Raw genomic sequence first — 19,935 nt, forward strand, 5'->3', positions numbered from 1 at the left:
AAGCACGGATATAAAACTGTAAGATGGGGATGTCTGTTCTGGGGTGAAGTCTGCTCACTTCACCTGGACCTTATTGTCAGTCATAAGGTCTCTCAACCCTTTCATGGCCAAACTCACTTGTAACCCACTGTCTTTTAATTGCATTCTTTCCTCATGTTGGCTAACTCATTTCCCCTCCCCTACCCAAATACCTAAAGTCCTTTTTCTTCCCACCCCTGAGTCACATCTCTGTTTACGTCCCGCTCAGCAGGTGTTTTGTAGACATCTTAAAGAGCCCTCGTTTCTCCTTTGAAGCATCTAAAATTTCCACTTTCAATAGAAAATTTAGAGAGAGTTTGAAACCATCCACATGGACAACTGAGCACTAAACACACTGCTATGTATAAAAATATGTTCTACATCATGTATTAAATTTTGTACTTTAGGTTTTGGGTCACAGGAAAAAACCATTGAGGTCTACATGATAATTATCGCTTAAAAATAGTAAAATCAATGTTTATCTGACCACCAGACAGAGAAAAAAATAGAATAACTGTACATTAAGTTCAATTGTAACTTTTCCTAAAAAACTCCAAGACCAAGCTGAGCAAACCCTTCTGCCCATATTGATCAATATGTGCTCAAAAGGCAGGGACCCCCACACCAATACTCACGCTGACAGCCTGCCAAAATGACTTCCACCCCGATTTCCCCATAGTCTTTCTGGATCTGAAATGGTACCAGGGAGCTGAATGAGTGGGAATGCCATCCACCAGAATGGGGGTGCTTACGGACAGAAGGCAGACAGGCACAGTGAAACAGAGTTTCCCCTTACATTGCGCAATGTCTTCACTCCCACAGTATCCAGGAAATTCACAGGACTCAGGTCCAGGATGATGGCGTGAGGAAGGGCGTGGTCTGTCTGAAAATTCCCTTCCACCGTTGCCACGGTACTGATCTGCGGGGGTTCGGGTTCTTCCTGACCGTGGAAAACACAACATTCTAAACAACATAGTATTTCAACATATATATCTGTACTTTCAATTGCAAGACAAAAAGTACAATCACACACTGAACAAGCATACATACATTACACAAGATACACTTTCAGTATTCAGTTGCTAACCATTCATCCACACACTCTCACACACACTAATCCATTTCTCCATGCCCACCAATTCATATTCGTCCGTTTCAGTCTCCGGTTCCGCCTCTGTATCGGAATCCATCTTGGCCTCCATCTTGGTCTCCATCTTGGCCGCCTTCTTTGCCTCCTTCTTGGCCTTTTTGGCCTCTTTCTTCTCCCTCCTCAGCTTCTTTAGATCTTGCTTCCTCTTACGTGTCAGGATCTTGGTGATATCAATCCCACTCTAGACTCACACAGGGAGCATTCATACATTTCTCGATTGTTCTTTATTTACCAAAACATAAAGTACAATTTTCTCCCCATTAAGTGAAACCGGAAGTTCAGCCATTTCCATCATTTTCCTGATTGATGCCACATAATAAACAGACATACACTGTATCTGTTTACAATCTATTTCAAGCTTAGAAGTGTGGTTTATCGAACATTATGATTAACGTAAGGAAACGATCAAAGTGTCCAGTTTTCTCAAGGTTCTCAGAACGTTCTCTTACTACTACACCTATTACTACAACTAAGAATACTAATAATATGCAATTAAATAAAGTTCCATTATAAATAAAATCACGTTCCATTGACATTACAGTAAGAACATTCGCTGCCAACATTGAGAAGACATTTAGATAACGTTACCTAAATTATGGGAAGGTTCCTTGTTAGCTGGGTCCTCCCCTGTTAAACTGAATTCACTCACTAGTGCTCACAGCAAAGATGTTTGATCCTAATTATTAAGAAAACTTAGTATAAGGTAATGTTCCTTATTGCTAAAATGAATGACCTCAATAAAGCATTTAAGAGCAAAGATGCATCCAAACCTACATGCTGGGCTGTTTCCCGTAGTTTCCGGAAACTATGACGAGGTCACATAGAGTCGTCTAGAGTGCAGTAACTCCTGCACCACCAGCATTAATAACCTCACCTTTGCTGAAAGGGCATCTGCATACATCTCAGCGTTGGCGAAGTACAGCGTGGCAGAAGAGCGAAAAATAAACAAGCCTGGCAGCTGGTACGCCTGAACAAGAAAAGACAGTGAAGCTATTCACAGGAAAGTCAAGATCTACCACACTGACAGACCTCATCCCTGGTGCTGGAGATATCAGTCCAGTTGGGTAACAGAGCTACTTTATTCATCCCAAATTGTCTGTTCGCCGTGCATAGCTTACGGGCGTGAGACACTTAGAAGCATGTACAGGTGAGAGCAAGCTTGGGGGTCACAACATCGTGCCAGCCAGCACCCCCACGGCTTCAGGGCTTTACTCAAGGGTCCAACGGTGGCATCACTCTACCAGCCATAGAATTTGAACCGGCGACCTTCTGGTCATGGCATACAATCTTAACACGCAAACCCACACACCGCCACACTATGCATAACTAATTCTGGCTTAGAATTATTTTCTTAAAGTCAGCTGCTTGTGTTAATGGGTTTGAAGCTCTTAGTCGTCTGAGGAAGGTCAGGGGAAGAGGGGGGTGATCATTTTTGGGAAAGCAAGCCTGCACTGATAGTAGTAACAATGGGTGAGGGATGTGAACTGATGGCAGAAGGTAAAAGGCTCTGGAAAAAATGAACAGTGTGTAGACAGCTATGCTTCTTGATGCAACAGCAGAGTTTAAGACTAAGGGTTTCGTTATTATCTTATTCTGCAGTTGACTTTAATTTTAGTCAAAGTGTACAGTACAGAAAACTGGAAGCAGAACTACGGCAGAACACTAAAAAACAACTTAATAGAATGTGGAGTGGAATTTTGTTTTTTTCTGCTTTTCATTTATTCAAATAAAGTTACCATGGCTGAAGGGTTAGGCGGCTTGTGGTATTTATAGATGGTTTTATTAATACCAACGGATTTTCCCTGGGCTGTCTTCTGGCTTTTCACACTGACGTTTAATACTGCCTAATTTTAATTTACTAAGTACTGTGGGACACCCTGGCTGGGTAGGGCCATGTAAACATGACTGAACTGAATATGTTGTTAAATAGCTGGATGACTCACAGTTCTTATGGCTGCATTGTGGTGAGTTGTACTGTGGGAGGGGCTGTTGTTTTTACCTGCTTGTACTTGTTGATGGGTCTATAGATATCAGTGCCCTTGACCTGGCCAAGGATGGAGTACTGAGGCCTAAAAATCAAAGACAGAGAAAGGAATGTGGGTTAAGCATTGCTTAATCTGTGCCAGATCCCGCCGGAATGTATTCCGGGACCTCTCTGTTTTTGACTGTCTGCGTTCCGACACCTATTTGAGTGGATCAGGCAGCTTTCTGGTTAAAAAAACAGTAACATAAAATAAAAAAACTACGTATTTTAATTTGCAGACCAATTTCACAGTTTAAATTTCACGCAATTTTATGTCCTTAATTAGTTTAGGTTTATTCTTAAAAAGTTGAGAGATTGAGTGAAAAGCTTCTTGGGTAACGCAGAACTGCCACCGATACACACAGATGTATACACGTAAAATGAGGTATATAATCCTCACAGCTAAGCAAGGGGGCGTTTCAGTAGGCCTACATAGCACGGGTTCAGCACCGTGTTTTGGACGCGTTCCTAGACCTGTGCCTTGCCTTGTTACCCTTCCATTCTCATATGTCCTTTACGTTCCGGCACCTTCTGATTTACACATTAACCACTGGGGTCAAGCAACAGCAGAAACCCAAAGGAACCCATGTGGCCGATGGGTGGAATGCGGAAATTAGTGAGGCAGATGGACATAATTTCAGCTGTTGTCGGAGTTCCTCACAGCTGAGTCCTGAAGATGACGGTGAGTATGGAGAAGGCGATGGAGGCTGCCAAGCCCATGTCGGGGTTAAACAGCACAGTGAGGATCAGGGTGGCGATCCACACAACCTGTGCACAGAGACGAGGACAGTAGTATCACCATCGCTAAGGCCTGAAGAAGATTTAATTAGGAATAATATTAGCCCAAAACTGAAGAAGAAGCTTCTATAATGTGGGACTCTGCTGGATTTTGAGTCTCATGACAGGGATAGTGAGCTATCACCAAGTACAGTGTTTTATTTCTAGCTAATGTTGGGTCTGTCTAATCTCCTCCGAAGCTCATTAGCCCAAACCGATGACGTCCTCACCATGTCCACTCGGTTAGTCCTCCAGAGTATGCGGATGTCACTGAACTGCTTCATCATCCCATGCAGGTTCACGTAAATGATGGCTGCCAGCACTGCCTGTGTGGAGAAGCACACTTTCAGCTAATTTGAGTTCCCTCCTTTGAGTTGCTCGCTGCTGCAGTACAGTCATATTCACGCATGTTTAAGCAGGCCATCACAGCTACAACACACACAGAGATGTACCTTAGGAAGCTGCTCAAAGAGCTCTCCAATCTTCAACAAAATGATGAGAATCACAAAAGCTGAGAGAGCACTAGCCACCTGGTGAGAGACAAACCCAACAGTGACATCAAATGAATGATCCTCAATTTCTGATAGGATCTTCACAGGAGAGCTGGGATTCAGGTATGAAAATGTGCATTTACCAATGTCAATTTTATTCAGAAATACTAATGCTTATTATGCGTATAGGTGTAAATTAAAGAGAAGTGACTAGAAAGGATAGACTGAGATCTATTTTTCTCTTGGCCTATAAAATACAGCCAGACTCTGGTGCCCAAGCCCACACCCCTTTCACTAGACCCTGATGCCTATTCTGTTTTCCTGCGTGCTTCCCTGTTGATGAAGGCGATACACCTGCCTTGTTTTTGGTCCTTCACACCATTCGTTAATCTCATGTCCTCTGCCATACTCATTAAGTTTATGTCCCATCCCCATGCCCCATAGTCCTGTTCACTGTCCCACCTCCTGTAAGTCTCATGTCCTGGTACCTGAGTTTTTCCTCCAGTGCTCTCCTGGACAAGACTGCGGGACATGGAGCAACTGATGGCGAAGCACTGGAACAGCCCTCCAACCGTGTTACTGAGGCCCAAGGCTATCAGCTCCTACACAGGAGAAGAACCATTTATAGCTCTGCTCAAGAATACATGCGTGGAATGGCTTTTAGGAACCAGAGCAGACACTACCTGGTTGCTGTCCACTCTGTAGCCATATTTGAGTGCGAATATTCTGCCCAGGGAAATGGCAATGCCATATCCAACAATGGCCAAAGCGAAAGCATCTCCTATCACCTGTCCAAGAATGGAGACCTCGGGTACCATCGGGGGCTGGAGGCTTAGGGTCAGACAGGGAGCAAGAGCCTCACAACCAGAAAAGAAGGCACTACGCTATTGTGTTGACATTGATTTCAGTCATCCAAGGCAAAGTATAGGGTTCAGTGGCACAGAAAAAGAACACAACAAACAGCACTGATAGTACATAACTTGTTGTAAATTAGTAAGTATTTACAAAACTTTTTAGACAGTGCTTTTATTTAGACTGACTTCAGTTTGTCTGTAGCTGTGCAATCAGGAAGCGGCTATGTTTTTGTAGCTTGTAGTGTGGTGTTACACCCTGTGCCATTGTGATGTCAAACGGCCGTGTGCCTGTGTGTTCTTACCCAGATGGGATGGGTCCCACTACCTCCACTCCATATTTTGTATCTAGGTTGAACTGCCAGGAAATCACTGTGGCTATGATGATCTACGGACAAGAAATTATCACACATACTTGAAGAAGACTGCAGTGGTGTTGGGTTTAAGGTCCTTGCTTTTGATCTAGGATGGACTGAAAATTAAATGACAGGGGAAACTTGGGCCCCAAGTTTCATTCTCAACAATATGTGTGTGTGTCAAATGAGAGCAAGATGGGATATGCAAAGAGAAACATTTCAGTGTACCTGTACTTGTGCAAATAAAGGATCATTTCATTATATTATTTCATTAAAGTCTGGGTCCAGGAGATCTCTACTCACAGCCAGCAGTTCCACAGGAATGGGTACTGGTAGTTTGCGGGCAAGAAGTGAGTTGACCTCTTTGGCACCAATAAGGCCGACCGTGGTCACAATACTGACCACAAGAGTTCCAATGTTTGTCTTCGGAAGCAAGTAGCAAACATCAATCACCGTCTACAAAGGATTGGTGCGACATAAAAGGTGAGTTAGAGAGTGGGAAATGCAAGTCTGTTTGTATTCAGTATTTCCAACATAAAGTTAATAAGCCATTAAAATCAGCATTTAATACAAATCATGCAAGAATCCGGCTTGTACTATAGTGATGCAGTGATGAATTGTGTCCATTGAAAGTACTAAAAAAGGACATTTCATCCTTTCTGAGGACATTTTATGTCATTATAGTCCTAGATTCAGGATTCAAAGGACCTGGATTCAGGATTCACAGCAGATGTTTGACAGAACCAGTCACCCTTCCTTGATCACCCTCACCAGTTTATTAAATCCACTTGTGTAATAGTTCATGTGTAATCTGTTAAATACCAGTTGTTTTTTTGTCAGTTCATCATGAGGTACTGCTAATGTACTCCATGCTGAACATTTCATGCTGTTGTTCAGATTGATGGTTGCCATTCGTTCATTGACCTACTGCTTGTTTTTTGACTCTGTAATTTGGATACAGATGCTGGTATTTTTCCGCCCTGTCTCATTTTTCTCACTTTGAGTTTTAGTTGTGGCTTCGGCTTTGGTTTATAAACAATGGAATACTTTGTACACGGACTTCTGCGTGATTCATTAAACAATGAGCCACTTTGTACTGTTTTGTATGTTGTACAACAAACATGGTAGCAACAGCACACTTCCTCATTAGAGAAACTGCTAAAATACATTTACTGGCTCTATATATATTGTGTGAGAAAATAATGTTATTCTGATAATATGCCTTAAAAATATGTGTTTTTTTCTGTCCATTGTCCACTGTCTACATTTGCACTACAATGAACAACTGTTTTTGTGTTTTGCACTAGTTCAGTTATTGGTCTGTTCTGCATCTGTGAAATCTGCACATTGCTCTCAGTATTGTGTCCATTGCACTTTGCAGTTTTTTTAACACGGCACTCATATTAATGTATTGTATTAAGACCTCATGTACTGTGTTTTCAGTAAATTTTGTAGTTTCTATTGTATTCTTTAGCTGTTGCATATATAGTACCATTAATTGTTCCTCCTTTGTATCTTGTAAAATTGTCATGTTTGGCACGAAACCACAAACGGTTCTGCTATGTTAGTGCATACTGGCAATAAGGTATTCTGAGCTCTGAGTTATAACACTATGTTTAGACGATGATTACAGACGTCTGCTATATTTAGCTATCACTTAGCTCAGGACTGCCCAGTTCTGCTCCTGGATGGCCAGAATCCAACACAGTTCGCAGATTTCCCTGCTCAAATGAATCTTAATCAGCTATTTACCAGGTGTAATAGATAATTCTGAGCAGGGAAACCTGCAAACTGTGTTGGATTTTGGTCCTTTAGGACTAGAAATAGGCAACCATTGCTTAGCTAACATGTTCAGCGGAAGCAACTCAGCAACTTATGCTTGCTGGTTAAAGCATTATTTTACAGATTATGCACCTTGCTGAAGCGTTCCCAGCTATGCATCCCTAGTAGCAACATCCAGATTTGGCATTCTGCGTCCTAAACCACTATAGTCCTGGGAGCCTTAACAAATATGCCATCCAAATCATAATATTAATATCTTTACAATTCTGTTTGAGAACTCCATCTGAAAGATCCACGGAAGGTAATTTTTCCTCCTATTTGTCCAGACAGTTGCAGAGAGATAGAGACCATTCTTTTAAAGTGATAGGAGGGAATACTTACGTAAATCAGGGAGAAAGGCCCGCTGAAACGTTCCGGTTGGATTCCGAAGAAGTATTTGAGCTGGGAGACAATAACATTGATGGCGGCAGCAGTGGTGTATCCCCTGACCAGTGGCTCAGAGAGATAGGTCACCACAAAGCCGAACTGCACCATACCCAGCAAAACCTGCAGGCAGATGTGGATGGGTCACGAGGGTGCAAATGGATATGAGCATAAATGTCATCAATGTGATAGTGTGAGCAACTGCATGCCAATACAGTATTATTGATGATTATTATTATTGATGTATGGGGTGATTTGTGACTCAGTGGGTTAGGACTATGATCGGAAGGTCACTGGTTCAAATCCTGCGCCTAGTAGACTGATTCCTCCATTGCACCCTTGAGCAAGGTCCTTTCCTTGACCCCCAAATGCTCCTGGGGAGGTGGATGCTGTAACTTCCAAATTATATATATGTGTGTGTGTGTGTGTGTGTGTCTCATGGATAGCAAGATGGGATATGGGGAAAGACAATATCCCTACATGGAGGAATAAGCTGTCACTATTTTATTAGTACTAGTATGAGTATGTTCACAAATCAAACCCTCACCAAGAAGGTACAACAACTTACACAGTGCATCGTTTGTATTGGTAATGAATGCAGTCATTTGCAACAGAACACTGCTAGTGTTACGTTACCGCACCTACTTCTTATATATTAGCTTAACAGACTTTTTCAAAAGCAGAGTTGTATCTGAATCCTACAACTTGTCCATTCACCCCCCCCCCTCCCCCCAATCACAGCAGTCCGACATATAACAGGCATGGTTACCTGTAAAATGCCAGACAGAAAGGTGACCGCAGCGGCGATCTTCACCCTCTCGTGGTCACGGGTATAGGTGTCCATCACACTCGTGTTGGTCACATTGTCCCAAATTAAGAAGTTGGAGTCCGGGGCGATGCGTTCTGTCACCCCTCCGATCATCACGCTCATCACCGCATAGGTGCCTGTAAGGAAAGGGGTCGGGGGGAGTAGAGAATAACACAGACGGTGCATTTAGAGTTTGTTTCTATGCTGTTTCTCAGGGGATAAATGTACAGAAGGACACACAGAACATACAGATTACTTAGCAACAGGAATAATTCATTATCCAGTGCATCGATTCACAAGACATGTGTTACTAGACTAATAGCCTGACAGTCAACTACCCCTGTCAAAAAGCGTTAGTACATCACTAACACCCCATAAAAACAATCAACAGAGTGCAGCTTCTTCAGGTTGAAGTTGTTAAATATTGTCCGCTCTTTACGATACATTATATATTAATTACATTTCTGTATAAAAGCAAGGAAGTAGAAGGAGATCAGTGAATGCCGAGGTAGTTTGGACTCGAGGGGGGTAAATTATTGATTTGGATTGGGCAAATCAGTAGAGTGAAACAGGGGTCAGTGTGGCTGACTGGCCCGGGGCCATCACTGGGGGGGTGGGAGTAGGTAAGTTGTTTTTGTGAAACACAGAAGTGACGCCGAAACTAACCCACTGAGATGTGGCGAGATGTCCCAAAGATGAAGTAAACCAAGATGGGGTAGAAAGAAGAGTAGAGTCCAAAGACCGGGGGAACGGCAGCCAGCAGGGCGTACGCCATTCCTGTGCGTAGACACACTCATTGGTGAAACACGTTTCAGAAACAGCCATTGGGCAAATTGCAGGGAAAAAAGTGGGGGTGCCATGACGAACACAATAGCTTGATATATAATTTCCTAGCATGATTTATATCTGTATTAGTCAATCATTAACTAAAATACAACTAGTGATATAGTAAACGTTCAGTGCTATAATTGGTCAGTCTTCCACTCTTGTGCAATATCCACATTCTGCACCTTGTCATTCATAAGCTAATACATTAATTGCCCAGTTCATTAAACAGAAGCGCATTATAAAGGTCATAGAATGAACCTGCTTTTAATTTTTTAGCTTGATACAATTACAGTACTTTCTATTTTAGTGCTATTCATGGTTTCTCCTGCACGTCAGGGATGTGCGAGAACTGTCAAGTTAGCAGGTGTGGCCCATTTGCGGGCTGGATCGGCCTGTCTCACCCTGGGGCAGGTGCATGATGCCCACACTGATGCCTGACACCAGGTCTCCGATGGCCCAGTCCCTCAGCGAGTACCGGCGCAGCCAGGAAACAATAGGAACACAGCTCAGCATGGAGCGTTTCACCCTGGGCCCTGAACACCTGTGGGGTCACGGGGAAACAGAAACTGAGACAAGCCGATACCAGGGAACACTGATGCACTGGGATCAGGACAGACTGGTTCTGGAATTCATTGTCATTAAGGCAGACTGATACTGAGATGCACTGAGATTAACAGGCTGGGTCTCCCTGGGACATAAAGGCACCTTTTAATATCCAGCACATTGAACACTCGACATTCTGAACCATATTTAAGAACAAAACGGCGAATATTGCCTCAAGGCTGTGTCTCTGTGGTTAGGAATAAGCCGTCATCAGATGTGGCTTTCCCTACTCTTAACATCCTTCTTTTAACGAATGATGAAAAACTTATGATTAATCATAGAATTGTCTGTTACGAAACTCCAGTTATGAAATTCCATGATAAAAACAATTCCATTGTCACTATCCGGTTATGATCAAGGGGAATCAAATCCTAATGAAGTTGTCATTTTCTATAAAATAATCCTTAGGCAGGTCACACCTTGAACGGCATGCCCGCTCACCACAAATCACACACAGATGGTGGCCTCAAATCACCTCTGTTAGTGAACAGTGTGTTCACGTGCATGATATATACAAGATATACAAGACACGTATGCATCTGGAACCGTATTTGCAAAGTTGTGATGCAGCAACATGACCCACTGTACATCCCTATTCTTTATCATTATGATTTTAGAAACGCTGTTACTTATTTAGCAGATTTTTACAATTGATTAGAACTGAAAAGGCAGCATCCGAAGGTCCCCAGAGCAACTGAATAGCAAATTTCCAAAACTCACCAACTCCACAGAAATTTTCTTAAAAATGTAGCCAATGGACAGAATGAGATTTTGTTCTTTATTTGGGGTTAAGGGCCTTGCTCTGGGCCCAGTGGTAAAATTACTGAAACCCGGGGATTTGAATCAGCGACCTTCCGATCACAAGCACAGTGTCCAAACCCGGTGTTTCCCAATCCAGGCCTTGGGGACCCCCAGGCGGTCCACGGTTTTGTTCCCTACTCCCAACTCCCGGGAGGGTAGAGCACAAAAACGTGGACTGTCTAGGGTTCCCCAAGGACCAGTTTGGGAAACACTGTCCTAACCCATACTGAGCTACACATAACTCTCTATCAGATTTTCCCAAAGCAACATACAAGTGAGACAACTACCACAATATAATTTTTTCTGTATTGGCCATGGAATTAACCCCCAGATCAACTGCTTGAAAGGCAGCTATGTAAACCACTATACCACCAATGATGAAATATAGCAGCCTGATACTATTAAAGGTTTTTAATTTATCCCATTAACACCACCACTGTGATTCAAGACTTAATAATACAGGAAGGTAATTTCATACCACATGTAAAATAATGGTCAATAACTACAATATTTCACAAAGCTTGTGTTTCATGTCAATTGCATAGTTTAAATGACACATTTTGCAGAAACCTCACACGGCAATGAATCCCTCGAAATGGCAGCTACACCAAGTGAACTGGCCAGATTAATTTGTCAACACATGCCAGTTATACTTAAAGGAACAAGTATGCAGGTACCATGGAGGTTATGATCTCTGTTGTGTGTAGGGCCAAAGAAAGCACAACAAGCAGGTTGGAAAGCCAAGGCATTGTGTAATGCTTAAGACAGAGAGATGATAGACCAGTGCATGCCTGAGAGGGGGGCGCTGGGTCTCTAACAGTCTGGATCAAAGTCCAAAATTCTCAGAGAGCCATGGACAATGGAGGAAGTAAACTCAGAAGGAAAAATGGCAATTGATGCGAGTAGGGAAAAAAATCCATGCTACAGTATTCCTACCTCAGTGACTTCTTTATCTTTTCTGAGAGGGGAGTCTTGGCATCTGATTTCTCTGCCAATTCCTCCACATTCTGCTCGTCCAGCACCTCACGTTGAATTGCGTACCCCACGCGTCTCTTCTGCTCCATGGCTGGGGTGCTGACTCACAGTGTCGGTGTTTGATGGTGCTCTGCTCGTCTCCCACTGAAGGATGCCCTACCGTCCCTTCAGGTCAGCCGATCACCTTCAAAGACCTTCCTCTTCAGTCTTCGGTTAATGTGTATGCTGACCTTCAGCATGTGATCGCATGGGCTGCGAACACATACGCAGGTATGGCACGCACACACCCGTAGGAACACACATATACTCTAAGTCCCTTAGAAGTACAGAGCAAAGTCCCCAGAAAAAATATCCTAGTTGAAGCTGGCAGCAGTGCACAGTGAGACGGTCCTTTTTGTACCAGCAGTTTAGGGTGTTATCATCTTCCGATTAGATAGCAATCAGTATTTGAGTCAAGTCAGGGAAAATCTTAATTATTTCACTTACCTATTAATCATACCATGGGCATCATATATCTTCTTTACAAAACCAATAAGGCAATCAATACATTTGAGACTATCTGAGATAACCCGTGTTTTTAGTTTGCAATTACAGGTCGTCATCGACTTACGACCGGTCGTAAGTCGGCCCTTTATTTTATAGGCAAAAATGATCGTATGTATAGTATAGTATATAATTAAATTATAATATCTTTAAGTCATATTGTTTGGTGTTTTTAAAAACATTTTTATCACCATTTGCTGGCACTGCCGGCAGTTGGGACGGAAACTGTCAGACCCTCGCGCTGCCAGACGCGGCGCAGTCGCGGCAGCCTGCCAGAGTCGCCAGGACCGCGGTTTTCCCGCCCAGTTGGGCTATTTCGAAAATACAGTTGCAGGTAAATATTAGAAGATCGCGGGTTGTGGGTTTTTGGGCTGCTCTTAAGGGGAAACGAATTCATTATTAAGACTGCGAGCGGCTCCTAATTCTAAGTAATACTGAATCGCTAACCAACGAAAGTCAGAGACAGACCTACACGGAAACTCTCACGTATCTGGCGTGACTGTCACGCTTTCAGACTCTCACGCCTTACGGAAAATCTATTTTATTTCATTATATACCTAAAATTAGCTACATCAGAAGCATTGGGGGCAGTGTGCAAACCCTATAGATTGTTTCCAATGTAATAAAACTGTCGACATACATGGAAGTGCGTGTGCATGTGTGTGCAGACTAATCTCGAACTGAAAATGTCATTCCAGCCAGCTGACCCAAGTTGGCAAACCTGGGGAAGGAAGTCCATCTACTTGATGTCATTGTGTTTAACTCTACTTTTAAAATGTTGAGCATTTGAATGTGACCAGCATGCAAAATACTGGATTATTTATTTGAGGTACATTATACTGGGATTTGAAATATTGGGCTAGTTTCAGCTTCCGTTGGGAGGATTAAACACAAAGAATATTTACAATGATGCAGATTAGAAAACAGCACACAGAAGAAAATAGTGTGGTCTTCATGAATTCAATATTGATCTTGTGGAAGGAAAATTCTTGATGAATCACTTTATTAATATTTGTGTTAGTGTTTTAGTTTGAGTCATTGACATTTTACAGTCTATTTTTCAGCAGTACAAATTTATGGTTAAAAAATAAATGTTCCGATATTTTATATATTTGAATGTTCAACTGGTATTTAATATCAATAAATGAACAAAGACTCTAGAATCTCTAGATTGAAGAAAAAAATAATTTCGGGGAAACAGTATCTGAAGTTTGATGTAACAAAACAAAGTCTTGGTTAGTCCTCAGACGACAGAAGTTACTTTGAATGATAAAACTCGTACACAGGGTTATTGTGATAACGTGCGGCTTAAGGAGAAACCAGAAGCACTAAAGCCAGCAGTCGATTATATAAATCCTTAAAGGGTTTTGGACTTCATTCCCATGAGCATGCCTAGCGCAAAGGCCCTAATTATTAACAGCTCTGTCGTCACCATCCCCTTTGGCATTTCTCAGCTTGTCTTCCTGTCATAACCTCACAAAGGCACACTGGTAAAGAGCCCCGAGCATCACATCATGACACATAATAGACCTACTAAGAGTGAGTGAAGCGCTGGTGACAGTCACACCCATTCACCCGGTCCAGAGCGGAAATGAGTTTCCACATGTGAATGAACACCCTCTTAAAAAACAAGCACATGAGGAGTGTCTGTTGCAGCTTTCTACCATTGCAAATGTGCAGTGAAGTCTGAAACACAGCTGGCATTCATTGATGTGTAGCACTGATTGTTCTATGTTGACATGTTCAGCATCAGCTTTTCCCTTCATGCGGCATCTGTTTCCTTCACGGAGGCCAGCTGTAGGCCTTGCAGGTCTCAGTGCTGCCTTTCATTTGGGATCACCAGTCTTTGAGGTTTCCTACCAATCACAGAACAGGGCGATTCCACGCAAAGCTCCACTTGATGTCTGTTAGACTGCTATGCAATCCTAACATGTAAATTAAAATATGAATTATGAGGATCTGTCTATATTCAACCCAAGATGTTACATAAAAGGATATGCAAGTTGATTAATTGATACCAAGCTTGTCCATGCTGTGAGGCATTTTGTTTGCCAGTATGAGTCTAAATGTCACAGCCATAACGTTAGAATCTCTCGTTAAAGAACAAAGACGTGAAAGGATAGGCCTGCAGGGCATCACGTTCAGACTTACAGGCTCACAGCCGAACAAACCAGACACATTTGCTGAAGTAGTGCATGTGCTAGTCTGAAGGAGAAGTTAAAAATTAGTGCAAAAACAAAAACCCAAAAAGGTAAATGATTAAAGAGAGAAACAGCTGACAATAAAGAGGCAGAAAAAATATCGAAATTGTCTTTTCCTTGGTGCTAGAACATTCACCTACACTCAGGTCAAAGGTCACCCACAAGTGACATGGACCATCTCATCGGGCTATCCATTACAGTGTCTGACAAGGATCATCTATTGGGCACCCCAATAGGTTAATCACATCCAGTATGTATCTAGCAATCACACAGTAGTTAGCATTCATTCAGTTAGCCTAAAGCTACCTATGGAACTTAAAACTTGTCACGTTTGAATTTTTACAGCATCATAATTTTGCCGTTCTCTTAGCTCACACCTAGCTTGGAGCTCGCCTTTTAACCAGGTAAGAATTGTAGACACCCAGACTCTGAATGCCTGTCCAAAAAACCCAGGTTATTTATAGCCACTCTCTTGTGTTTTTTCTTTCGTTTCTCATTTATGACAGTTTGACTCAACAGGTCAACATTATGCCCGATGGCAGTTAGAACACAAGACAGAACAATTTAACTGCATTTTCACCCTAAAATGAACAACAGTGTCCTGAGAGGCCACTGACATTGAAGGTTAAATGTCAGAGGTCAAAGGTGATGTGAGAAGCTGGGAAGACTCACAGGAGTCACCATTTGAGTCCTGGAAACAGATGTCTATACTCTGAGAGATGGAGAGACAACGTAAATAAATAGGGAAAAGGGGGGTAAAAAGATTTTTTTTTTAAAAAAAGCAAGTGATCTGGGAGCCAACTCTGAATCCAACAAAATGACCTGAATGTGAGACCTGGAGAGAAAGAAAACAGTCAGCAGTGAACTGAGTCACTACCACCCCTCCCTCCCACCCACCCGAAATACATAATCACATGCGGAAATGAAGGAAATGGCATCTCCACATCAAAAACACTAAGGCAAATAACAGCAGTAAAACCCCATTCGCCTGAGTCATTGTACACAAGTGACATTTGACTGTTATCAGTTGTGCTGTTATAATCATTAATGAGTGTCTATTACACAACAGTTTTGGTCTTATATGCAACCTGAACTTTAGGCCGCAGGATATAAAGGTAGCAACCTGCAAGGCTGCAAGTTGCCAATTGCGCCATAGTATTAAGTACACTAGCTGAATTGCGGAAGTAAAATATCCAGTTCGTAGAAAGTGACTTTGCATAGTGGCATCAGATTAATTGAATTACTATGTGCCGCTATAGATAAACTGTTATTAAAAAAAAAAAAATTTTTGATGACTGGAGGCTCCCAATCCCTGGGTTGAAGTTTCATAATCCCACCTCCAGTCCATGTTTGTTTGGGACTCACTTGCCCTTCCCATGTGAATTTGGTTTCCTTCCTCCCTTTCAAAGAAATACAATTATGCAAACTGGCATCTCTAACTCACCCAGAGTCTGTGTGCCCTGCAAGGGGCTGCCATCCAACTGAGAGTGTACCCTAACTTGCGCCTAGTGTTGAGGAAATTATACACAAAAGTAATCCATCACAGAGACGGAAAGTTCAGGTCCAGAAAGTACAAATCCAGAGCATGATTTTGTTTCACCCAACCAGCTGAGTACTCTGTGATTGTGATTCTTTTTACTCAACGGGTTGGTTGAAATGAAGCCTTGGTCTATACTTGTACTTTCTGGACCTGAACTTTCCACTCCTATAATGAATTGCTTTTGTGAGTAACTTCCCCAACACTGCTTGTGCCCCACTGACCCTGTTCGGGATAAGTGGTTGGAACACAAATGGATAGATCAGACCCGGTGTCAAGGTCGGACATGGTCGGGTTCAGCCCGCCCCGGGATGACCTCAAGCCCCCCCACTCACCTGGCCCGTCAGATGGGAAGACAAGTTTCCAAAAATAAATACATACATATTGTATACATAGTAAAAATAAATAAATGAAAAGCGGAATTCCATGTTGATATCAACAGCAGTTAAACACAATAACTGACTGCTTAAAACGTTGATTTGGAGGTGGGTGGAGACTCAGTTTTCTGATAGACTAGCGTACAATTATAGGATATTGAGCGCAAATCTGAATAAATGTGGTAAAATGGACATTCGGCTCTTCTGACAGGTCAGATTAAAGAAGTTTTAAACGTAGGCCTTATACGTTTTGCCTTTTTTTTTAGCAGCCCCTGACTGTATATTATATGTTTGTGTTTTTATTTGCGGTAACTAACGTCATGACGTACAGCTTAAAAGCAGACTCCATGGTGGTTGTGCTGCCTGTGGTTTTGACATGTCAGTTAGTCCCTCTCTTCACCAATGAGTGTCAGTCAGTTGCATCTTTAACACTGTCATACAGTATTACTAGTATTACTCTTGGTGAGTTAAAAGGTGTCCCCCCCTCACATACCACACATAGCCCATCTGGAATAATGTTACTAGTGCCAGAGCTGTCACAGGGCTCAATAATGTGCTACATTGCCCCACTGCCCACTCAGCATGACAAACACACACAAATTACGCACAAATAAACGAATACACACAAATTACGCACAGCTATCACTTCCTATGGACTCCTGATTTAACTACGGTTAACAACCCCAGCCACAAAACTAATTTGTGGGAAAACAAGAAAACAAATATCCAGATATCTTAAAAGCACATGAATTCTCGCAATATGCATTTTTCAGATATGCTATGTGACGTGGATAGATGTTTGTGCTCACAATGTAGTTACACATTACACAGGCACATAAAAACACACACGGTCTTAACATGATTTGCCCAATATGTAAACATTTTAAAGTTCCTGTTAATCATCTATGTTATGCATACAGGCAACACTAGGGCTCCATGTGAAGCATGTCACAAAAAACTACATACAGTCCAGTCAGGCTTCTGCTAGGACAGCTTGTTCATCATCACATCATCCACGAACACGTTCCACTAAGCCTGAGAACCAGATGGATTTAAGTGTACAAATAATTTTTTACTTACTTTTGAACAGTATGTCTATTACTTTATAATTTACAACCTATCCAATACCTTTTTGTTAAATGGTTTGCTTGAAAAGTGTGTTTAAGGTATCTATCATTAACACAAATTCAGTTTTATATGACATTTTGTTATGCATCTGAAATTGTATTGTTCTATAAAAATATGGTGTCTTCAACATCATTATTGATCTAGCATACAAACAGGTTTGGCATCCGTAGAAACAAAGTATTGATTTTAGCAACTTAAGAGCAAAGAGTGTTTGGCTACAAAATATAAACAGTAAGGCATATACACCATTGACCTACATTGTGCAATGTGTGAACAGCGTAGCCATACTTAAAGGTGAATGTTCCAGCCGTTCAATCACAGCTGGGCCCAGGGCTGGAATGACAAGGCAGAGAAGCAACAGTCTGGTGTGGAGTGTTAGAAACATGCATTTTAATTAATTTCAGATATATAAATATAAGCTGAAATATATATGCACCCCAGTCTCCCTTTGCCACATATTAAAATAACCGAAAGGTAGCTGGTTAAAAGTCAAGAAGAGGTTTGCACTCGGGTGAGAATCGCATCTGAACTTTCCTAGTATCCATTATATATGTAATTCTTTGTAATTGTACACTAACCCTAGTACTATACTAATCGGATATTTTTCCTTAGAAATTCATATTTGCAGGTAGGATTGCAGCCAGTACAACTTTTCTAGGAAAAGGAAAGAGGGCAGAAAAGCACAGATCCTCCCTTATAGACATTTACTCATATTATTTAATATCGTGAAATTCCCAAAACTCATGCGGCAGCACCCAGCATGTGGTAATTATAGATGTGACTAAAACACTATTCGTAAGTACTGTAAACTAACAAACACTGAAACATAGGTATGGATGCGCGTGTTTTTATATGTGAGTGTGTGGATGTGTGCAGGTTTGTACTGACTCACCACGAAGAGACTCATCAGATTCTTGCCTGCCTCTTGGATCATCGTAGAGACCCCCAGAGCTCCCAGGGACCAGGGGTGTTCTAGGGGGGGGGGGGGCAGTGTCCCTGTGCCCCCCCTAAATACGTTGTGTCTGAAATATATGTATTATTACTATTATTGTATTTATTATTTACATTTATATGTGTAAGCTAATTTTTTTTTTGCACTGAGAGCAGGATAAACACAAATGCAAGCACATTTTAGGACTCTGGGTGGGTCATGTGTGCTGTGCGGTCGAGTTGCAAGAAAAAATAATCAAGCTCGTGGAAGCAAGACAGTCTAAACAATAAATCAGAGTGAGTTACATAATTCTAAAAACATTAAAATGTGACTGCATAGGATTGTATAAATAACATATCGGTTTTCAAAATTGTATTTTACTTCTTAATGCTGGAAATCTAGTATAAGTAAAACTTGGAGGACATTAAGGTCAAATACATCTGGCCCCCCTAACAGAACAACTGGCCCCAGTCTGCCCCCCCCTCAGTTGAAATGGTCTACCTTCCACTAATAGGAAATATATATGAAGCCTGGGAAAACATATTAGCGAGAATCTGAGTGGAACACAGCATGTAAGATTACAGGAAGGCAGACAAAAGGACACAGACACAGAAAGGCAAGCAGACACAGACAGTGTTCTCATCCGGCCTGACATTGCGAAAGCCGAACGTGTCAACCCAAGAGGTGGGGGAGCTGGGGGGGGGGGGGCAGCCGCTGTACTGTAGCTGTTCACCGGGGTCTGAGAGAGCATTCATTGGCAGGACTGTCATCACAAACACCCTCAACACCAAACCTATAAAGCCAGGCCAAATTAACATCTCTCCACAGTGCATACAAATCCATTCCCCTATAAATGCCCTTCCAAAATCCACCCCCTACTCAATCTAACACATTTCTCATCACACTGTCAGGAAACTTCACCCGTTTCCTTCCTGAGTCTCTAATTTAATCTATATATATCTGCAAGAAATCAGCCTCCCGTTCTGTGGTCACAGGGACCTGATCCCGTCCCTGCCTGAAAGGAACACTGTCTTCTCTGGCCCAGGACGTCAAACTGCCTCATCCAGTATGGGTGGGTCATGCATACCAAACATCTACCTGAGGTTAATGATAGAAGCCTTCAGCTGTTCTTGCTGCAATTTCAAACAAAGGATTTGAAGGTGAAAATCAGATAGGGTGTTCTCACTGTCCCTACAAGCAACAGGTGAATCATATTTAGCTTGTGCGTACATCACAGAACAAAGGCTGTTAATTCAGTCATGAAGTTTAAGAGGATAAAAAAGTCTCGTCCGAGTTGTATCATGAACACAATACCGCTACGATTACATTCCT

At 42.1% G+C, this 19,935-nt stretch overlaps 1 protein-coding gene across 3 annotated transcripts in view; it reads right to left on the bottom strand.

Moving 5' to 3' along the window:
* LOC111855835 (solute carrier family 26 member 6-like) overlaps positions 1-12,792 on the bottom strand; it is a 14,709-nt gene extending 1,917 nt beyond the window's left edge. Inside the window, exons 1-18 of one of the 3 annotated variants that reach the window (XM_023835292.2) lie at positions 12,621-12,792; positions 11,848-12,138; positions 9,909-10,048; positions 9,346-9,456; positions 8,641-8,816; positions 7,830-7,994; positions 5,970-6,122; positions 5,616-5,698; positions 5,143-5,290; positions 4,948-5,061; positions 4,421-4,498; positions 4,199-4,294; positions 3,853-3,959; positions 3,168-3,237; positions 2,043-2,135; positions 1,155-1,349; positions 815-958; positions 654-708 (exon numbers count right to left, since the gene is read on the bottom strand). In XM_023835292.2, coding sequence (XP_023691060.2) covers positions 654-708; positions 815-958; positions 1,155-1,349; positions 2,043-2,135; positions 3,168-3,237; positions 3,853-3,959; positions 4,199-4,294; positions 4,421-4,498; positions 4,948-5,061; positions 5,143-5,290; positions 5,616-5,698; positions 5,970-6,122; positions 7,830-7,994; positions 8,641-8,816; positions 9,346-9,456; positions 9,909-10,048; positions 11,848-11,975 — 2,056 coding nt within the window. In that variant the 5' untranslated portion in view covers positions 11,976-12,138; positions 12,621-12,792. Of the gene's footprint in view, positions 1-191; positions 310-653; positions 709-814; positions 959-1,154; positions 1,350-2,042; positions 2,136-3,167; positions 3,238-3,852; positions 3,960-4,198; positions 4,295-4,420; positions 4,499-4,947; positions 5,062-5,142; positions 5,291-5,615; positions 5,699-5,969; positions 6,123-7,829; positions 7,995-8,640; positions 8,817-9,345; positions 9,457-9,908; positions 10,049-11,847; positions 12,263-12,372; positions 12,598-12,620 lie in introns of those variants that run through there. The other 2 variants (XM_023835291.2, XM_023835295.2) reach the window with 2 other exon arrangements.
* Positions 12,793-19,935: the final 7,143 nt, after the last annotated feature.

The sequence above is a fragment of the Paramormyrops kingsleyae genome, chromosome 6, assembly GCF_048594095.1.
Source record: "Paramormyrops kingsleyae isolate MSU_618 chromosome 6, PKINGS_0.4, whole genome shotgun sequence".
Classification (NCBI taxonomy): domain Eukaryota; kingdom Metazoa; phylum Chordata; class Actinopteri; order Osteoglossiformes; family Mormyridae; genus Paramormyrops; species Paramormyrops kingsleyae.